Here is a 19969-nt window from a genome sequence, read left to right as displayed (position 1 = left end):
ACCTACCTGCTACCACGGCCGAAATGTGTCTCCACGGTAATTATGCAGGCGAGCCTTACGTGAGCAGATGAGTCCACTGAACCATTTCACCACTTCAGCATGCGAAAAAGGTGGCTCAAAGAATTGATTGGCATGTTGTCGAAGCCTTTCCTTAAGAGAGGTAGCCACGTGATTCTTGAGGGGAAGATGATGAAATATTACATCATGCACCTTCGGTGCGTACGACGCTTTCTAGTTGAATGAAAGTTTGTGAGGGTCTAGTGAATGATTTTTGACGAGTTAAAAACAAACACTTATCGCCGGTTTACTGACCTACAGAACAAAAGTTCACCACGTTATCGCAGTCGCATTTCGGACAATGTGTATACCGAGTCTGGTTTAGTCCCAATTTTGCTGGACCAGTCTTGGACGGTCATCCGTTAGCAATGAAGCTTGCAGCGCCCCTTTTGATACTAACCTTTTTGTCGCTTTGCGATCGAATCCGGGCCGACTCCAACGATGAGTCCCTGCTGGATCCGATGGAATTCTCGTACGTGAACCTTTGGAAGTACGCCGAGAGTGAGTGTGAGAAAAAGGGCATCAACGGGTCGATCATCACGCGAACCTGGATCAACGTGCGAGCCTGCTTGAGGAATACGCTGGACGTGATCCAGTTCAACATGGACGCGATCCGACTGGACGCGGACAACCAGCGGACGATTTTGGCCAAGTCCGGTGACGGTCGTTGCGTGGGATCGTGGTATTGATTGTTATGCTTCCTCTTGTAGACACTGCCCAAACCTGAGAAAAGCTCCCAACTGCTTCGAACCGTTCATGGTGGCCGTTAAGGGTTGCGTTCCGGAGAAGAACTACGAGATCTTCGAGGCACTCCGAGGGTGGATCGAGAGCGTTTTGGGACATGTTTGCAAGGACGATGGAGCGCATATTGTGTACGATCGAGTTAAGCATGAGAAGTGTACCAACGAGCTGGGCGGATACATCTTCGAGTGTGCTGCGCTGAACATTATTAACAAGCAGTACGACGACCGGAAGGCACTGACGGAAGAAGATTGCGGGTATGTTGATCAAGCATCTTGATCCTCGTATGATCATCTGAATACCTACCCCATGTTACAGTTCGGTGGTTCGAGCCAAGGATTGCCTCCTGAACAAACTATCCGAGTGTTCAGTATTTGCTGCTGCGACGCAATTGTTCTACGATAACTTTATCCGGATAACGTCGTGTATCGGTTCGGCTTGATGAAATAAAAGGTTCGAATCGACAATGTTTCATGCATTTAGCGATCATCCGATACCTGGTAGAGGAAAGCTATTGGGTGGAAAGAGGGAAAGTAGGTATGTGAAAATGTAAACAACTTCTTGACGGACTCGAAGTGCACGAAAAGAGCTAGTTTCCCTTGTTTTGCTAGATTTTCAACTTGCAATCTATGGAATTTGTTTATTTACTTCAACGTCTGCGTGTTCTAGTGTGTATGTTTTGCGGTGAGTGAGAGAGTGGAGAATAAATATTATAATATACTTCCAACAGTGTGCTATATTTAGGGCGTTTCAGGCCCCTTCCCATATCTTTCTTCCTGCATATTTGCCTATAATTAGAGAATTCCCGTGCCGACTTTTGAATCGATGGTTGAATATACTTTTTAGAGAGTTACACACACATTTTACGTTTAAACATTCAAGAATTGCGACGACTAGAGTAAGTTCTGCTGCCAGGTGAGAAGAGAGATCCATCGGTTTGAGAGTGTCCTGTTTGAGTTTAAAATTACTTGTCCGATCCATTGCCGGCACCACCGGAACTCGGTGACGTACCCCGTCTTCGTATCATAATGGGAGATCGCTTGGGCGATTTGGCCAGAACCAGTCCGTTTTCACCCTCCGGTGACGATCCTCCGCCGGTTGCCGAGTTACGACGCGAAGCGGACAGTCGGACCATGGTGTCCAGATGACGGAATCTGCACAAGTTGATAATCAGAAAATGACTCTTAAAGATATTCTAGATCGACTTACCTCAATGGCATATCGTTTTTTGGCCCATCCTCGGAGTTGGCGAACAGGAAGGCCAACGGCCAGCTGATCCAAGAAGCTGATCCGGGAGTTCTGTAAAAAAGACATTGACATTACCATTCACAATCGTATCACACTTCTTCAAAACTCACTTTGGCGACTGCACGGTAACGACGGTTCCATCGGTCGACGGTGACGTCAGCTCGCCGGAAATCCTCAATGGCGTCTGCGCCTTGTTGATGGCCGGATTGTAGATCTTCGGATCGCTGACCATACGCACGAAGAACGATCGCTTCTGGGCGAGCGTGTGCGTTTTGCGCCGGTCCACGATCTCGGTCACCTCGTCGGCTTGGTCCTTCTCCAGGATCTCCGCCGCAAAGTCCGTTATGACGTCCCATGCGTAATCTGTGAAGTAGAGTTAGTTGAAGCCTCACGAAGAGATTACTAAGCTGACAACATACCAATATCCTCAACGGTGGCATTCTGAGCCGTTGCGCAGAACCGGATCACGTACCGCTCGTTGACCGATGCCGGTACCATGTGGATCTTGCCGGACGCGTTGATACAGCTCAGTAGCTTCTCGTTGATCCGGTCAGTGCCCTTGAGCCGGAAGCACACCAGTCCGAGCTTGACTTCGTTGCACACCTCGAAGCGACTATCCTTCAGCACAAGCCGCTCGAATCGCTTGGCCAGATCGATGTGGTGACGGATGTAGTTCTGCAGCCCGGTGATTCCGTAACTGCGCAGTACGAACCACAACTTGAGCGACCGGAAGCGTCGGCTCAGCGGGACACCCCAATGACGGTAGTCGATGGCCGAGTCCGAATAACCGTGCTTGAGATACAAAGGGTCAACCTACCGGATATTCAGAACCTAGCATCATAGTTACGATATAACAACTCTCAAGCAAACATACCACTAGAGCTGACGTAAGCCGAATCCGGTCACGGACCCACAGCGTCGAGCAGTCAAAGTTGGTCAACAGCCACTTGTTGGGGTTGGTGTTGAACGAGTCGGCGTACTCGATGCCCTTCAGCAGATACTTGAGCTCTGGACATATGAACGAATTACCCGCGTAGGCTGCGTCCACGTGAAGCCAGACGCTGGGGAAGCGCTGCAGAGCTTCACCAATCTCGGCCAGATCGTCAAACGCACACGAACCGGTAGTTCCGAGCGTGGTTGACACGAAAAACGGTATCAAACCCTGCTGTTCATCCTCCTCCATGGCCTGGAAAGTCATCACGGTGATCTCGTTATTAAGTGTGAATAAGATCTCCAAAATTATCGAATGTATCAATGTGTATACAAGAAGGTGTCCGTTCGGACTCCCCCACTTTAGCAAAGTAGGTGTTTACTTTTTCTCATTCACAGTTATTCGATAATTTCGATTGAACATCTGCTAATTTTTGCTCCGACAAATCCATCGGACCAGGTGCGCTGGGATCCCCCGAATAAAAACCAAACATCTGACCTCACCTTTCGCAACGTGTCCGCCCGGAGGGAGCACTTTTCGTCCGGCTCCAGGATGCGCAACTTGACGAAGCTAATCATGGCGGCCTTCTCGACGCAGCTGTGCGCCTCCTTCGAGCAGTAGGCCATGAGCTTGGACAGCAGGTGGCCCTCCTCGACGAACGGATGCTGCTGCTTGAGCACCTTGATGGCCTGGGCCCGGGCGGCCAGCATCGTCACCAGGACGCACTCGGACGCGGAAGTCTGTCGGAAAATTGCGCTAATTGCATTACTCTGCGGCCACCACCACCCTCAGCGATGATGATAATTAGAAGTCATAATCTACCTGAATTACGCCGCCTCCTTTGCTGCCCGGCTTCAGCGCCAGGAACTGATCCGGCAGGCCGATGGCTTTGCCTGCGGGGGTGGGACGAGAAAAACGGAGTAGATTTATTAACGTTAAAGTTTTTTCCTGGGACTTTTCTTTCCAGCCGATGTGCGCCAGCTGGCCAGAGTTCTGCACATCGCAGTGGGTTGGGTGCGAGTAGTTTTTATTAGCAACCATGGTTATGACATTTTATTAAATTAAAAACCAATTTGCGTTTGGGTCAGTTTAATGGACGGTGTCCGCAAGTTGCTTGTTTTAATAAACACGAAAATAATGTTGAAAGATGGCCTTATACAATTATTCTATTTTGTTCAATTTCAAATAAGAGTGTTTGAGTAATGGCCGAAAACATCTTCCATTGTTTTAATTGTGTGTGTGTGTGTGTGTGGTCCAATCCAATACCCGCTAACCGGTAGCGAAATTATGGGAAAGTATAATTTGTATCAGACTGTGTACATGCCGAATGCTGATACAGCTTATCTCAGTCCCGGGTATTAGGTGGTGATAGCCCTCGCGCTGCTTCCAACGACCCGTTTCAGAATGACAGAGCTCCTTGCGGTCCAATTCCGAGGTCGCTGGGCATTGTTCGGCCCCGCCTAAACATAGAAGCAAGCATCTGAAGGAAACTCGATCTATATTTAGACTTCCAATCCTGTCAGGCAAATCAGGGATCAGCGTGTATTTAATAATATAAGAAGAAGAGATAACATGTTTCAACACTACGGATCAATTCACTGCTAAAGTGTAAACTTTCTGATGGCCGACTGCTTTGAGTCCCAGACCACCACCAATCCAAAGGTGTGAGTTTGAATCCCACCTGATTCATTTTAGTTTTTATTCATATTCAAATTCCTGATTCCAAATTTCAAAGGTACCGACCGGGATTTGATCCCTGAACCTTCTGCTTGGGAGACAGAAGCCGTAACCATTAAGCCACGGAGCCGGTTGAATGGGACGTGGTTCTCTGTATGGCTTTTTGCGAGATGAGAGCAGAGGACAACAATCATCTCAACGTTTCCACTTTACCCGGGCTAACGACCGGCAGTTCCAGTTCACGATGATTTCCCTTCATATGTTAAAAACCACTTATGATTTTGGCACATATTCCGTTTGTCAACGTTTCCTGTCATTACTGGCGGGAAAAATCTACGTGGAATCAGCTGTGCAGACCTCATGTGTGACAGGAATGCAGGTTGAGCGACTCCCACGGGCAACATCTTCCATTGTTTTAATTTGTTCAAAAATAAAAAGAATCTCCTTCGAGCCGGATTTGAACCAGCGACCTATGGATTACTGTGATTCATTCGAATCCAATCATTTCTACAGTCCACCGCTCTACCAACTGAGCTATCGAAGGTGTTGGTATCGTTGAAGGATAAAAACAAACATGATTCACTGTTGGTTTATTTTTGCAAACCGACTTATCTTTTTTTTTTTTTTTGTCAAATATTGTTGAAAATCATAGAATTTTTTTAGAAAAAATGTAATAGCATTTTATTTCTGGTATTCCTGGTATTTCTAGTGAGTAGTAAAATAACTCCTTCGAGCCGGATTTGAACCAGCGACCTATGGATTACTGAATATCTGATTTCTTCTACTTCTACAGTCCACCGCTCTACCAACTGAGCTATCGAAGGGTGCATTAACTCGCCCAGTCGCTGAGTGCTGACAATTTATTTAATTCGTTACAAAATGTCAAAAGATCAATACACCACCTTCGATAGCTCAGTTGGTAGAGCGGTGGACTGTAGAGGTAAAAGAACTTAGAAAACAATAAACTGTCAGTAATCCATAGGTCGCTGGTTCAAATCCGGCTCGAAGGAAAATCTTTTTTCCTCAAATTCATTTTTTTCTCCCCACCAAAAGACGTCAAATGACCAGAAAAAATATATATATGTTAAGGTCATTTGCACCCATTCGGATCGTCCGGTGCAGACTCGTTGCCAAACACGCGCCGTGATGGATGGATAAATCATCTGGCCACTAGCAACACCCCTATTAATAACCAATAAATTATGTCGGACAGCGCGTTTTTTTTTGTCTTTTCCGAGGTGGGCGGTAAACCGCGTATTTTTAAATATACACAAAATTTTAGTGGATTTATTTTTGTAAGCGGAAATGACCAAACGCCTGCTGCGATGATGAATTGAAATACGCACAATTGTAGACAATTTCACTCTCGTTTAACTAGATTGTTTAGTGTTAAGCACGGAAAAAAATCTAATCGATTTTTTAATGTTGTGTTAAACTTGATGAAAAAATGGTAGAATTTTTGTTTTTACGAAAATTTATTTTGGTCAGCAAACAAAATGTGTTTCTTACTGTGCAACTCATGTTAGTCAAATTATTGTTAGACGTACGTTTCGGCTAAACAGTTTCCGAGTGTAACGTATATTTAAAAGAGGGAGAGGAAGCTTTGTTTATTCGTCATCACCAGCGTGAAACGCCAAACTTTGTGTGTGTGATTTTGAGATTATTTTCCAACCGCCACATTACGGTATTTGGGTGAACGTCAGAGATCAAGCAAACATTCTAGGAATTTTGAACTGCAAATGACTGTTTTGGTCATCGGCAGGGTTAATCGTGGACCAAATTATTGAGTTGGTATCGTGATCGTACGTTCAACTTTTGACCAGTCAGTAATTTCACCTTAATAAATGTTGAATTTTCTTTTGAAATTAAGTTTTATTGAATACAATCTACTTATTTTCAAAACTGCCATTTAACATTATTGGTTCCTCTATATAAGTCACTTTTTGGAAAATAATTGAGAATACATTTTTCAAACAAATTTTTGTCAAAAAAAAAATGATGAAAGAACTATTTTGAACATATTTACCCAAGTATTTACCACCTTTATTTTTGATAATTTGTTTTTTTTTGTGGAGTAAAATGCATTTTTTCTAGTTCTAGTGTATGACCGACGAATTGATTTAACCAAGTTAAAATTTTATTGAACAAAAAGGTATTATTAAAAAGTTTTTTTTTCAAGATCATTTTTTATTTGTAAAATTTAACTTTGAGTTGAGCCTTTGTTTTTTTTTCAATTAATATGGTCATTTTTGGCAGTGTGTGGCCGAATGGTTACGCTGTCCGCTTTGTAAGCGAATGATTCTGGGTTCAATTCCCATCTGCTGCAACCTTCCATCGGATGAAAAAGTAAAATGTCGGTCCCGGCCTTGGTTGTTGTTAGGCCGTTAAGTCATTCGAGGTGTAGGAGTCGTCTCCATGCCATAATTTGATTTGGCCGCTAATTTTGATACATCCTATGTAACAGTCTACATACTTACATACTTAAAATTCTCAAAAATGTTTAATTTGAAGAGCAATTGAAAAACCTACCAAAGTCACCGCGGGCTATTTAAATCGTCCCAGTTTACGGTAATTAAAAGAAGGCTTTTTAAGGAGTGCATTTTGTTGCAAAATATTTAATCATAAAATCTTTCCTCTGGGTACAAATTTGCGAATATTTTCCACTATTGCAAAAAGCTAAAGAAATGCCCAAATTGAAAAAGTGAGGCTGTAATATTGCTGAGATAAACCGATTTCAAGTACCGTTAACTGGGGCAAATCGGGACAACAGTTTTAACCATGTACACGGAGAAAAAAAGAGTTACCAAAATCGTGAACAAGCGTTCATGAAAATGGGAACCTCGAGCAAAGTGTTCAAATCCCATGATACGATTTTGGAAAACGTACCATAAAATTTGAACACTTTTTTCGTGGTTCCCATTTTCATGAACGCTTGTTCACGATTTTGGGAACTCTTTTTTCTCCGTGTAGGAGCACAATATTTTGAAATTTTGAAAAAAAACGGGTTCAACTCGCTGCTTATCTCGATAATCTCTAGATGTAATGTTCAAACATTCTCAATGGCGATTTTAAATATTTTTTTCTATTTTGATTTTTTTATTTTTGCAGATTTTGATTTTTGGATACGAAAAAGATCTAAATGCGGCTTTGTCATCAGGGTTGCCAGGTTGTCAGAAAAATCTGGAACGCCAGATTTTTCAAGTGTCAGCCAGAATAAAGATTTTGCTGATTTTTCATTTTATGGTTATTTTTGAACAACTTTTTGATTAAAATGAACGAATTAAATTGAAAATCGTAAAATTTGGAATGTGTTTTTATAGAAGAAAATTGTAATTCATTCAAATTCTTAAAACTTTTCAATTAATTTATATATTCCTGCCCCCTCATTATTCAAAACTGTTAGATTTTCGTCTGCAAGGTTTTTCAAGATTTTTTATCGATACTTTGCCAGCTTTTTAAAATTTTGAGCTGGTAACCTTGTTTGTCATCGACTCGGAGTTGTGTTGAAAGTCTACAAACCAATTTTCAACTGTTTTAGGTCTATCCAGAACAGTCCAGACTTGATTATCCGAAGTTCAGTTATCTGGACTGCCCATAATTGAAGATTCGGCTATTATGCCAAACTAAGTATTCCGAGAAAAACGCGTTTTTTGTGTTCGTCATCAAATCTTCGCCACGGCTTTTTCAAAAGGGAATGGGATATTATGCCGTTTGGTGTTTCGCATCGGCAGCCAAAACTAAATAAAGTTTCAGTGCAATTCAAGTTTCGGAAGATGCGTTGGAACATTCTCTAAATAAAGTTGGAAGATTGCAATCATGACAAAATTTTGTTTCCTGTTTAATTTTATAAAGCCAATACTAATTTTATTTCATTGTATGTCCCTCCCTCATAATTTTCCCTTAAAAATGAGGGGTACAAAATAAATCTATAAACAAAAATTTAAAATGAAAAAACTTTTTAGTGCTAGGCAGCATTTGGTAAACTGGAAACATTACTGAAAGAGAAAATAAAAGCAAAAATGTCCAGATTTTGGAACCCCACCTTTCACTATCAGCTGAACCGAAGCAGCTAAAAATACGATCACCTTGAAAGTCTCAGTGGTCGAAATAAAACAAAATGCATTTTGGGTGATCAAAGCAACCACCGAGCATCATTATCTCTTCGGCAAGCAAAAGTGCACTTTCAAGCCCCCTTCGATAGCTCAGTTGGTAGAGCGGTGGACTGTAGAATTTGGAGGTCTCTCAAAAGCAATAGAGAGGCACACACTTCGCCCTCAGTTATCCATAGGTCGCTGGTTCAAATCCGGCTCGAAGGAGATTTTTTTTCGTCCCTGCTGCTACTTACCCAACCAATCCAGCACGATCGTCTCAAGCTCGGTGCAGGCCGGGCTGGCCGCCCACGAGAACCCGATGCAGCCGATTCCGTCGCTCAGCATGTCGCCCAGAATGGACGGGAACGAGTTCCCCGAGGGAAAGTACGCGTGGAAGCGCGGATGCTGCCAGTGCGTCACGCCGGGCATGATTTTACTCTCGACGTCCTGCATGATTTTTTCCCACGGTTCCGGATTTTCCGGGGCCTCGCCGGGGAGCAGGTGCCGCAGGTAGCCCGGTTCCACGCTCGGCGTGACCCGCCGTTCCTCGAGCGTTTCCAGATAGTTGCAGATGTACTCGACCATTTCCGTGCCCCGACGGCGGAACTCTTTACTGTCCATGGCTTGCTGGGTTTTTTTTCTTTTGTTGCTAAATAAGGACCTGATGAGTGAACTTTGTCTGGATTGGATTGTGGACGTCGAAATCCACAACCGAATATGGGATGAACCGCGGCGTTACGAATGAGTCAGTTTGCCAGAATATGTGCTAGGTCTATTTACACGAGTATTTTATAAATAGAGACGATATAGGGAACGCTTTTAATGACTTTTCAGTCAATGTTCCAAGCCGGTGAAGAAAAAGTACAGACCACTTTTCCGGTGAAATTGCATACCGCCAGAGTAAATAAAAAGACAGAAAAGCGCGTATGGTACAGTAAATCAATGATCTTGAAACAGATAAGGTTAAAAAAAATGCTGAAATTTTACATCATCAATCACCTGAAAATTTAAAATATAGTAATCACAACCGACTATACAAAAACAATCGAGAAAGAAATATTCACAGTTCGCATAATTGCAGCACTACTGTATGCATATTGGAATGAATGAAGTTGTACTTTTTTGGCGCAGTCCTAACTCTGATTTCAGAAATTTCGCGTGGGGAAATCGTAGCCACGTGTTGCTTTCTCCTGACTCTTGACTGTGACTACTCTCGCATTTTTTTACCCTTATTGGCAAATCTGCAAAAGTGATTCATTTTAGCAGCGGCCATGGCTAATATCAAGGTACGGTATTTCGATCCCTTTATTTACAAATGACTTCAACGATGCAACGCCATTATTGGGGAATATTCGAAATTTGAATTTATTTGCTGGTAAACTGCAAAAATCAGACTTTTCTATTGTATCACTCGAAATGGTAATTAAAAAACAGAGTTCAGCTCAATTTAATTTATTCAAGGCTTATCGTCGAAATGACGATTGTTTTTTCCTGCACTCAGGCAACTTTTTGTGGAACCCGTGTTTCCCACAGGATTATCCTTTCTTGATACCCTTCAAAGGCCGCCACGTCAATGGGTAGAATTATTTTAAGTCTCAAGTTCTATTTGCGTAGGAACAGCAATTGCGTTAGGTTAGTTGAGCCGCCAAGTCGGAGGCTATCCGAATAAAAGACAGACTTTCACTTTTTAAGGCCTACGCGAGAACAGCTGCTCCGGACTTGGAACAAAATCGATAGTATTTCGTAACGGTTGTTTTTGACTCAAAGTAAGGTGCCAAACAAAAATAAACAACAACCAAATAATTTAATAAATTGAAGTAATGTCCCAAAGACAAAACAGCTGAAATAAATTTAAAAAATATATTTAAAAAATCCATCAACAATAATATCAGGCAGTAGCTAAGAACGCCGCAAGGTTCTTAAATAAGGCGAAAAAATATTTCCTAAAACTCTGCAAATTACAGTCCTGACTCGATTATCCGAAGTTTGTCCGAAGTCCTAAAAAAAATCACTTCGATAATCGAATTACGAATTTTGTTGTTGTTTTTTTATGGGTCGTTAAAACTCAAATTTTCTTTGGTTTGCCCAAAGAAGCCACTTTGCATCATCAGTTTGTCCATATCATTTTCCGTACAAATTTGGCAGCTATACTAAATGTATGTAGAAATTCAAAAATCTGCATCCTTCATTGATTTTTTCTATCGATTGTTTTCGGCAAAGTTGTAGGTAGGAATAAAAATTGCACCGAAAAATGGCATCAAAATGTTATTTTTGTGATTTTTTAAAAATTACTTTTTGTCACTCATCAGTTTCATATGAAAGTTGAAGAAAAAAATAAATAAAAGTGCTTCGATTTGACTCAAAAAAATTCTGGGGGTTCCTTGGCCAAAATTCGTATTTTTTTGTTTGGCCGTTAGGGTGGCCTACGCCGTGTTAGGGTGATCCGAAAAAAAGGACATTTTCGTCAATTTTCACAAAAACCACTTTGTTCAAAAAAAATCATAACTTCGTTCCATTTCAACCGATTTTGGCTGTCTTGGTCGCAAATGAAAGATGATAAGTTTGACTTCCAAAAAAAGTGGGGTTTATAAATCTAGCCTAACATTTGAAAAAGTCTTATGAAAACATCAAACGCCGTTTTGACGGTGTCTGGATCAAAGAGCCTATATTTGAATATATTTTTAACGGATTCCTCGGACAATTTTACTTAATATATCAAAAAATGGGCGATGTTCATTAACAGGATTCAGAGGTATGATTTTTTTTTAATAGAATCCGGGATTTTCGGCGCGCCGCGCGCGGATACGAAAAATTGATGAAATCGACAAAAAATTAACTTTTTTCACTAAAACTGCGATAACTCGAAAATTTCAGCGATGACCTATACATGTTAGGGTACCAAAAGTTGCGTATTTCAATTTCCCGTTCTTGCGCGTGGCGCGTCGAAAAACCCGGATTTTATTTTAAAAAATGTTATGTAAAATTGTCTGAAGAATCCGCTAAAAATATATTCAAATATAACCTCTTTGGTCCAGACACCGTCAAAACGGCGTTTGATGTTTTCAGAAGACTTTTCAAATGTTAGGCTAGATTTTAGAAACTCGGCATTATTTTTTCTTAGAAGTCAAACTTATCATGTTTCATTTGCGCCCAAGACAGCTAAAATCGGTTAAAATGGAGCGAAGTTATGATTTTTTGAAAAAAGTGGTTTTTGTGAAAATCGACGAAAATTTCAATTTTTCAGACCAACCTAACACGGCGTAGGCCACCATAATGGCCAAACAAAAAAGTACGGGTCTAATTATTTTGGTCAAAAATTTTTTTTAGCCAAATCGAAGCACTTTTTTTTCCTTTAACTTTCATATGGAACTGCTGCACTTAAATTGTTTTTAGGGCTTAGGGTACATACAATGAAACCTTTCCAGAAAATTCCACAATGGTTCAAAGGTCAAAAAACACATTTATTTTTTATTATTTTGATTTTTGAGTGTTTTTGAAACCACCTCGATTCAGGGGTATTCATAAATACCAAAAAAGCAAAAAAATATTTTTTTGCACATTAGACCTTCCTTTTTAAAGAAAAACTCAAATCAAGCAAAACAATGCCAAGGGCCGTTGTGGGTTTGTAAACAAAGAGTGTGTCCTGCTCACGCTAGAGGATGTTTACATCTGGCATGAAAGAGATACACTCTTTGTTTACAAACCCACAACGGCCCTTTGGCATTGTTTTGCTAGAAATAGTTATGTTTTTTTCAAAGAGTATTTTTTCTAAAAATCTGGAAAGAGGTCAATGTTTTTATATTTCTTTTTTATGTGAAATCAAATTTGTAATCAAAATATAGCAATTTTAAGGTTTAAAAAAAAATCAGCGTATTTTCAATTTTGTAAAATAGTTCCTTTTTTGAACTTTGAACCAGGGAAAAACTATATTTTCTCATAGTCAATGCTAAAAAAAATATGAATATTTCATAATTTTAATAGCTTTAAAAAAATATTTTAAATGTCTAAAATTAGACCAACATTCTTAGCCTTTTCCAAAAAATATTCTTCCTTTTAAAAATAATATGCGTAATGACTTCTTTGGGTACCCATACAGAAGGTATCCAAAAGTTTCAGCCAGATTGAAAAATGCAACAAAAAATCGGATGGCCGAAAAAAAAATGTTTTTCGGGTTCCGCGGATAATCGAACTTTTGAACATCTAACTTCGGAAAAATCGACTCTGGACTGTGATTGAAAAGATTAATTTTAAAAACGTGTTACTGATAAATCATATTTAGGAAAAGCACATTTTAAGGTTTTAAAATCAAGACTTTCATTTGAAAAATGAGTGCAAAATGATTAAATGGCAAAGATCGAAATGGTATAAGTTGGTTAAAATGTCTTTTTCCTGAAGAGTCCTGATCATAACAGCCAACTTTGACAATAAAACACACCAAATCGTTCTGAAAATCTTTTTGCAATATGAAAATTTATGAATATTTTCATAGCACTTTTCAATGAATAGAAAAATATATAAAGACAATTTTAAGATGCAAATTAAGCAAAAATCTTAGTTTTCCTGTTGAGCGAAACGAAACAATTACAAAAAAAATACTTTAGATCTGAATTTGTATCATTCCGACAAACTGAATCATTCCACCAATGTTACATCCTAAAACCACCTTCTCCGCACCTAATCCGCTCAGTCGGGTAATCCAGTAATCAGAAGGGATTTGGTTCCCCTCACAGCAGCACCACAATGTTCAAAAAGCTCCAACCAATTTCAACACAAGTCACTAGTCACTTTCCTATCACCAACCACCACAATTTCACAAAGTCCTTCCGCGATGCCTCAAATTCGACCGATCCGTTTGACTTCCGGTGAAGTACTGAATTTGGGCTCAGCGTGGAACCTTCTACTAAGCTAGTCGGTCGTTCTATGCCATCCTCCGGTTGAAGTCCTTTGACTGTGCAGCAACAGGCGTCATCATCATCAAGTCCTGCGCTATTCGCATAGAACGCATGTCGTCATCGTGGCGGCGGCGGTTCCGCGAGGGAGGGTGGCTCCAATGCCTTTTTTCCCGACCGTTTTGACATGCTCGACATTCCTGGGCGTTCTTCTATTCTCTTCTCTTTCTCTTTTTTTTTGAGCGATTGAATCCGTTGTTTTGCACTCACAAAAAAAGGATTCGAAATGAACTCAGTCCGAACGGGATAGGATATGGCTTTGGCTTTGGTATAAACATGCACCATCACCAGCAATCGGAATATGATTATGATGCGTATGCCTTGAATAGAGATGGATTCATATCCAATAAAAGAGCACGGGGCAACGGTTTCACAAGTGCATGAGATGCAATTGATTTGCTTGGACTTTTTTTTCCAAATCAGATATGGTTTTTTTTTAACTTCACTTGTCCTTAAAGTTAATATAATACTTTTTTGCTGTGTATGCAGTGTACAATGAACTGATAAATTATTTGAAAGTGTCAAGTATGATGAAGCTCTTTAAATAATTTAAAAAAAGAACAAACTGAACATTAAATTTATAACAGTTAGGGCCTTTTTTATTTAATGTTTTTCCATATTCATCCCAAAAGAGGCTCAAATTTACCTTTTCTGTTCTCTACTACGATTAAAATCTCAATAAGTGACCTGATTTGGTGATTTTTTTAGCATCCCTATTATGTTGATTCAATATTCAATATGTTACATTTGAAATATTTGTACTCCGAAAATTCAGAAAAATCACCAAAATTGATTAAACAGTTGCACTGGCGACATCTGAATACAGCACACCATTTTTTTCCAAATGTTTTTTTAACACAAATATATAGGATATTATACGTTTATTCGAAAAAGTCACAACATTGTCAAACTTGACCATGACTTGGTGTCTTCGGCTAAGTTGTATTTAAGGTGAGATTAACTTTGCCACATAGGGTTATTTTTTTCCACTGTTTGACTTTTTATAATTTTATTATTGAAGATATCTTAAAACCCTTTCAATCAATTGTTGTACACATGTTTGGTGAAAATATGAACTATTTTGGCGGTCATCCAAAGAAACTGGGTGGTCGATAAACGACGTACTTTTGGTGTTTTGATACTAACTCTTATCCAATCCGATCAATAGAGATAGAGCCGTTTTAAGAAAAAGAAACACGAAAATTTAAGTTTTCTAAGTCTTACCAAAACAACCCACCTTTTTCTAATGTCGATATCTCAGCAACTAATGGTCCGATTTTCAATGTTAATACATGAAACATTCGTGAATTTTTCCAATCTTTTCAAAAAAAAATATTTTGAAAAATTTTAAATCAAGACTAGCATTTTAAATGGTCGTAATATTTAATGTTTGGCCCTTTTAAAAAGCTAGTCTTGATTTAAAATTTTTCAAAATATTTTTTTTTGAAAAGATTGGAAAAATTCACGAATGTTTCATGTATTAACATTGAAAATCGGACCATTAGTTGCTGAGATATCGACATTAGAAAATGGTGGGTTGTTTAGGTGAGACTTAGAAAACTTCAATTTCCGTGTTTTTTTTTTTTTTTTTCTTAAAGCGGCTCTATCTCAGCAACCCGAGGTCCAATCTTCAATGTCTCTTAGACAATTTTATAGCAAATTTTCTGAACTTTTCAAATAAAATTGTTTTAGAAATGGTCATTCATGGTCACTATTTTTAAAAATCGAAAAACTGCAAATATTTCGCTAAAATCAAACTTTCGGTGGCTATATCTTGAAAACGGAGCTCTTTATCAAAAAATCTGTAAAGTAGTTTTCGATTGCAAATTCAATTTTGCATTAAAAAATAACATCAAATTTGTTTTTGCATAAAACTTCGATTTTTTCCAAAAATCACTATTTTTTCAAAAATTCATAACTCGGCGGCAGATTTTTTGACCATGTTTCTTACAGCTCAAAAGTTGCGGATTTTTGTCCCCTAAAACATATCAAAAAATCTCGAAAATTAAAAAAATACGTATTTTGGGAAATTGAGTTTTAGTGAAAAAAAGTTGATTAAAAAATCTGCAATTTTTTTTCCGTGTACCTATTTTTTTTCTCAATAGTCCTCAACAATACCTACAACTTTGCCGAAGACACCAAATTGATCAGAAAATTCACTCAAAAGTTAAAGCTGTTTGAATATTTACATACCATTTTTGTATGGACAGCAGCCAAAATTGTATGGAGACTTGTATGGGTGAACCAATGACATAAAATAGCTTATTTGGACATAGGGAAGGCCCCCACAAAGTTTGAGCCAAATAAAAAAATACAAATAAAAACCATTTCCGTTTTTTGTAGAGAATTGCTCTTCAGTGAAAATTTGTTAAAGTGCACCGTTTACAAGTTATAGCCATTTTTAGGTAACTTTTTTGAAAATAGTCGCAGTTATTCATTTTTTTTTTAAATAGTACCCATGTTTGCCCATTTTTGATAGGATGAGAAAATTCTCTATATTTTGCTTTTTTGCACTTTGTTGATACGACCCTTAGTTGCTGAGATATGGCCATGCAAAGGTTTAAAAACAGGAAAATTGATGTTTTCTAGGTCTCACCAATATTTTCATTTTTTTTAAATCAATACTAAAATTTCAAAAGGGCGTATTGTTGATTGTTTGGCCCATTTGAAATGTTAGTATTGATTTAACACTTGTAGCCCCAACGGGGTCAAAAAAGTTGGAAATGCAACTCCACCGGCTCATACAACCCTTGGAAAAAAAAGTTGGAAATGCCTTTTTTATTATAACTTAAGGTAGACGCATCTGTTTTGGATCTACCTTGTTGGAGGTGATTCTTGACATTCTTCTGGATCGAATGCAACAAGAAATGCATCCAAATCGGTTGAGTTTTCGCCGAGCTACAGCCGGTTGAAGTAGCATTTCCAACTTTTTTTACCCCCTTGGTACTTTGCGTAAGTTTTGACCCCGTTGGTGCTACAAGTACTAAAAAAATAAAAATATTGTTTTCGAAAAGATAGGAAAATTTCACAAATGTTTCATATTTTACGTTGTAAATCGGACCATTAGTTGCTGAGATATCATTAGAAAATGATGGGTTGTTTGGATGAGACTTAGAAAACATCAATTTTCCTGTTTCAATTTAAATTTTCCTGAAAAATCAATTTACAAAAATCAGTTTTTTTGTATTTTTCAGTTTTTTTGTATTTTTTTTTTTTTTTTTTTTGATATGGTTAAGGTACAAAATCCGCAACTTTGTAGGCATAGAGAAGCCTTGAAAAAATAAATTAAAAAAACGGGTTCTGTTTTGAATCTATTTTTTTCTGAATTGTTTGCATCTATACCTACAACTTTGCTTTGGATTCCCTCCAAAGTTATTTACGTATCATTTTTAACATTTTCGTTAGCGTGGCCTAAGTGGTAAAGCAACAAAATTACAAACTACCCTTTATATAAATTCAAAATTATTCGTTTATTGTTTTGACTGCCTTTTCAAGTATAGAAAAAAAAACAAAGTTGAATTCATTACAATGTAAGTTTTCAAAGTGATGTCAACCCAGTTTCCCCATAGAACTTTTCTCAACACTCAAAAGTGCCAACAACTTAATCGTTTATCGATGAATTTTGCAGCGGCCAGCACAACTTGAGCAGTTTGTTGGCCATCGCAGCCAGCTCCCACGCAAAACTATTTGGTGTTGGGAAATATTCTTGAATGAAATTCTTGTGCGTCTTTCGCATAACTATGGCACCTTCTTTTCGCATCCTCGTCAACCGAAAGAAGGAGGAGGGGACTCTTTTACTAGTGCCATTTGTTCCTCCTTTTTTCACTCAGTGCTCAAACCGGTATCATACATGAACCTATAGCTGCTGCGTGGGTGGATGGTGGTAAATTAAATAACTGAGTGATGATTTCAATGACAATGGAAGAAAGAAGGAGGATGGTTTTGCCGTGTGAATTATACTCTGGGACTTTCCTTGCCACGGGGACGGAATTTCTGATCGATTTGCACAAAACCCCATGAATGGAATCGAACAAGATACGACTTTCGATGAAGCCCCTCTCTCCGCAGTTGAATCGCGAGTAAAATGCGTCAGCAACAGGCGAGTTCGAGGGGACGATGCTAAGAAAGCTGATGTGATGAAATTCATTTTCATTAAAAAAAATTTAAGGTAAGAAATCACCAAGTAAATTTGACGAAAATTAAATATTATTTCAAACCTAAAAGTGTAAAAATATCTAATAAAATAATTGTATTCGATTCTGTTGAATATCATCTTACGCAAGATTTTGCTCTTATTCATCACAACAAGAAGCCAATTAACTGAATGATTTATATTCCACAAACGTCCTACGAAAAGACGTCAACAGCAACAAATTTAGTTAGTGGTGCACATTAAAGAAAACATAATTTGAACGTGATCTGTCACATTTGCGAAGCCTCAACTGAATAAGAATGAATTTCAAATAGCATTTCAATTCACATGATTCTTTAGAATAGTTAAAAGAAAAAAATATGATCAAACATTCCCACCATCCAAGTTTTTTTTTCACTCGCTCCAGAATCCCCAACTTTAGCCAATTATGTTGAACAATCACTTAACGCCATTCATTGGGAACTGACGCGTCGGTGGATCCTAACAATCTGTTGATTGCTGCTAACAGAGAGCAAAAGCAAAAGGACTTGGAGATAGAAAATGCAAAAGCATAAAAAAGGAAAACGAAATCGACTGCGTTGGCTGGTGATGGGAAGTTAATTGAATTTATTGAAATATCATTCGCACCGTCACGGAAACGCACCACCCTTACCGGGCGATAAAGTTTGCAGTCAAGGGTCATTAGAGGAGAAAAAAATGTGTTGGAAAGAAATGGCTAGGTTTATGATGCTAGAAAATGTGGTGTTTGTCAAACACTTGTTTTAGTTTCTAAATTTGACAAAATCGAATTCTTTTGTTTTACAATTTGGGATTTATCTTTCAACAAAAAATTCAATAGTATATTTTTGTAAATATCCACCAATTTTTAAGGTTAAGATATTTCCAAGGAACGGAAAAATAATTTGATCCCAGGATTATTTACATATTTATAGAATCCCACTGTTATAACTTTTTTTTTCTATTTTGAATAGTTCTTTGTGGATTTTCTAATTTTCAGCAGTTTTTTTGTTTTTTTATATATATATATATATATATATATATATATATATATTTGTAAAACGTCTTTTCTCGATCTGTGGTTCCCAAATTGATTATTTTTAAAGCATAAAAGTGTCTCCCTTTATGAAAAAATAACATCAACATTATAAAATGTATTCTAAACACAATCCAGACTCGATTATCCAAAATGTAATGGAGGCAAAATTTAGTTTTTCTTCAAAAAGCTTCAACATTTAAATGAAAATAGAAGTCTAATCAAATGAAAACAATCTGAAATGCACTTTTCTGCTATGATAATTATATTTAACTTTTTTTAGCTGAATTATTATTTTTAATTCCAATTTAGAGCACCACAAAACCATTTTTGCAAAAAAAAAACTTTCCTGAATCTTGAGATATTTTGGAAACTAATCATTGCAAAACAACTGGACTGGTGTATAAAGCATTTTAAAACACATTTTTTAACTCAAATGTTGAAACCAGGGCTCGTAATTTGAATTTTTAAAGCCTTTTTTTTTTTGCCCCGCAACTTTGCTCAGAATCAAAGGACATAAACTTCAAAAATATTTGCAACGGTCTGGAAAAAACGAAAACATTTTTTTTTGTTTATGATTCGAATCTGGGTGATGAATAGAGAGAATGCGTAACGTGATTTTCGAATGATCCCACTTTGTTTACATCTTCAAAGTAGGAGGCTGTTCAAGCTCAAGCATGACTTTTTTCTTACAGGTAAATGTGCTGTTTTATAATCAGTGTCAGTGGCTTTATTTTATCTTGTTTTGACTTTTTTGATGGAAAATTGTGTATGTTTTCAAGTTTCGATCGGTTAGGAGAGGTTTTTCTTTTTTTACGGGTGACTGGCTGGCTGATTTTGGAATCCTGCAGCTTTTCCTGGTCCAGCGAAAAAAACATCGCTAATTCTAGCGAAGCTGATCCAACAAACAGAGAAGATTTTCACTAAACCAGTAGGTTTTCAAACGGAATCAAACAATTAAGACAGCTTCTGGATGGAACGCATCGGCTCCATAATCAATTTCAATTCATAATTATAAAAATAACGATCTCGCCTTCAACTTTCTCAATATTTCTTGACTTCAAGTCCAGGTCCTAATAAGCCACAAAT

General features: G+C 38.2%; 3 protein-coding genes and 4 non-coding genes across 7 annotated transcripts in view; 4 read left to right on the top strand and 3 right to left on the bottom strand.

The window, feature by feature from the left end:
• LOC120422862 (uncharacterized) overlaps nucleotides 1-19969 on the top strand; it is a 55038-nt gene that overhangs the window by 33193 nt on the left and 1876 nt on the right. The window lies entirely within an intron of this gene.
• LOC120422866 (uncharacterized) lies at nucleotides 317-1518 on the top strand. Its single transcript, XM_039586414.2, has 3 exons — nucleotides 317-709; nucleotides 768-1055; nucleotides 1117-1518. The coding sequence occupies exons 1-3, from the start codon at nucleotides 426-428 to the stop codon at nucleotides 1238-1240; spliced, it is 696 nt and encodes a 231-aa protein (XP_039442348.1). The 5' UTR covers nucleotides 317-425; the 3' UTR covers nucleotides 1241-1518.
• LOC120422869 (tyrosine decarboxylase) lies at nucleotides 1756-9653 on the bottom strand. Its single transcript, XM_039586418.2, has 8 exons — nucleotides 9000-9653; nucleotides 3800-3870; nucleotides 3481-3717; nucleotides 2921-3232; nucleotides 2466-2859; nucleotides 2157-2409; nucleotides 2008-2097; nucleotides 1756-1952 (listed from the first exon to the last, which is right to left on the bottom strand). Exons 1-8 carry the CDS (start codon nucleotides 9364-9366, stop codon nucleotides 1763-1765), a joined length of 1914 nt encoding a protein of 637 aa, XP_039442352.1. The 5' UTR covers nucleotides 9367-9653; the 3' UTR covers nucleotides 1756-1762.
• Trnay-gua (transfer RNA tyrosine (anticodon GUA)) lies at nucleotides 5097-5198 on the bottom strand. Its single transcript has 2 exons — nucleotides 5162-5198; nucleotides 5097-5132 (listed from the first exon to the last, which is right to left on the bottom strand). It is a non-coding gene; the product is annotated as a tRNA-Tyr (tRNA).
• Nucleotides 5380-5478, bottom strand: Trnay-gua (transfer RNA tyrosine (anticodon GUA)). The gene is made up of 2 exons: nucleotides 5442-5478; nucleotides 5380-5415 (listed from the first exon to the last, which is right to left on the bottom strand). It is a non-coding gene; the product is annotated as a tRNA-Tyr (tRNA).
• On the top strand, nucleotides 5556-5664 carry Trnay-gua (transfer RNA tyrosine (anticodon GUA)). The gene is made up of 2 exons: nucleotides 5556-5592; nucleotides 5629-5664. It is a non-coding gene; the product is annotated as a tRNA-Tyr (tRNA).
• Nucleotides 8846-8970, top strand: Trnay-gua (transfer RNA tyrosine (anticodon GUA)). The gene is made up of 2 exons: nucleotides 8846-8882; nucleotides 8935-8970. It is a non-coding gene; the product is annotated as a tRNA-Tyr (tRNA).

The sequence above is a fragment of the Culex pipiens genome, chromosome 3 (genome assembly GCF_016801865.2).
Source record: "Culex pipiens pallens isolate TS chromosome 3, TS_CPP_V2, whole genome shotgun sequence".
In the NCBI taxonomy this organism is placed as follows: domain Eukaryota; kingdom Metazoa; phylum Arthropoda; class Insecta; order Diptera; family Culicidae; genus Culex; species Culex pipiens.
Note: the sequence above shows the minus strand (reverse complement) of the source record. Positions and strands in the feature narration are given on the sequence as shown.

Excerpts from the sequence above, each read along its gene's own strand:
- LOC120422866 (XM_039586414.2), top strand. The coding sequence starts at position 426 with ATGAAGCTTGCAGCGCCCCTTTTGATACTAACCTTTTTGTCGCTTTGC. Across the intron at positions 710-767 it reads CAGCGGACGATTTTGGCCAA|ACACTGCCCAAACCTGAGAA; the intron begins GTCCGGTGACGG and ends TTCCTCTTGTAG. Across the intron at positions 1,056-1,116 it reads CTGACGGAAGAAGATTGCGG|TTCGGTGGTTCGAGCCAAGG; the intron begins GTATGTTGATCA and ends CCCATGTTACAG.
- LOC120422869 (XM_039586418.2), bottom strand. The coding sequence starts at position 9,366 with ATGGACAGTAAAGAGTTCCGCCGTCGGGGCACGGAAATGGTCGAGTAC. Across the intron at positions 3,871-8,999 it reads GATCGTGCTGGATTGGTTGG|GCAAAGCCATCGGCCTGCCG; the intron begins GTAAGTAGCAGC and ends CCACCCCCGCAG. Across the intron at positions 2,098-2,156 it reads GTTACCGTGCAGTCGCCAAA|AACTCCCGGATCAGCTTCTT; the intron begins GTGAGTTTTGAA and ends TCTTTTTTACAG.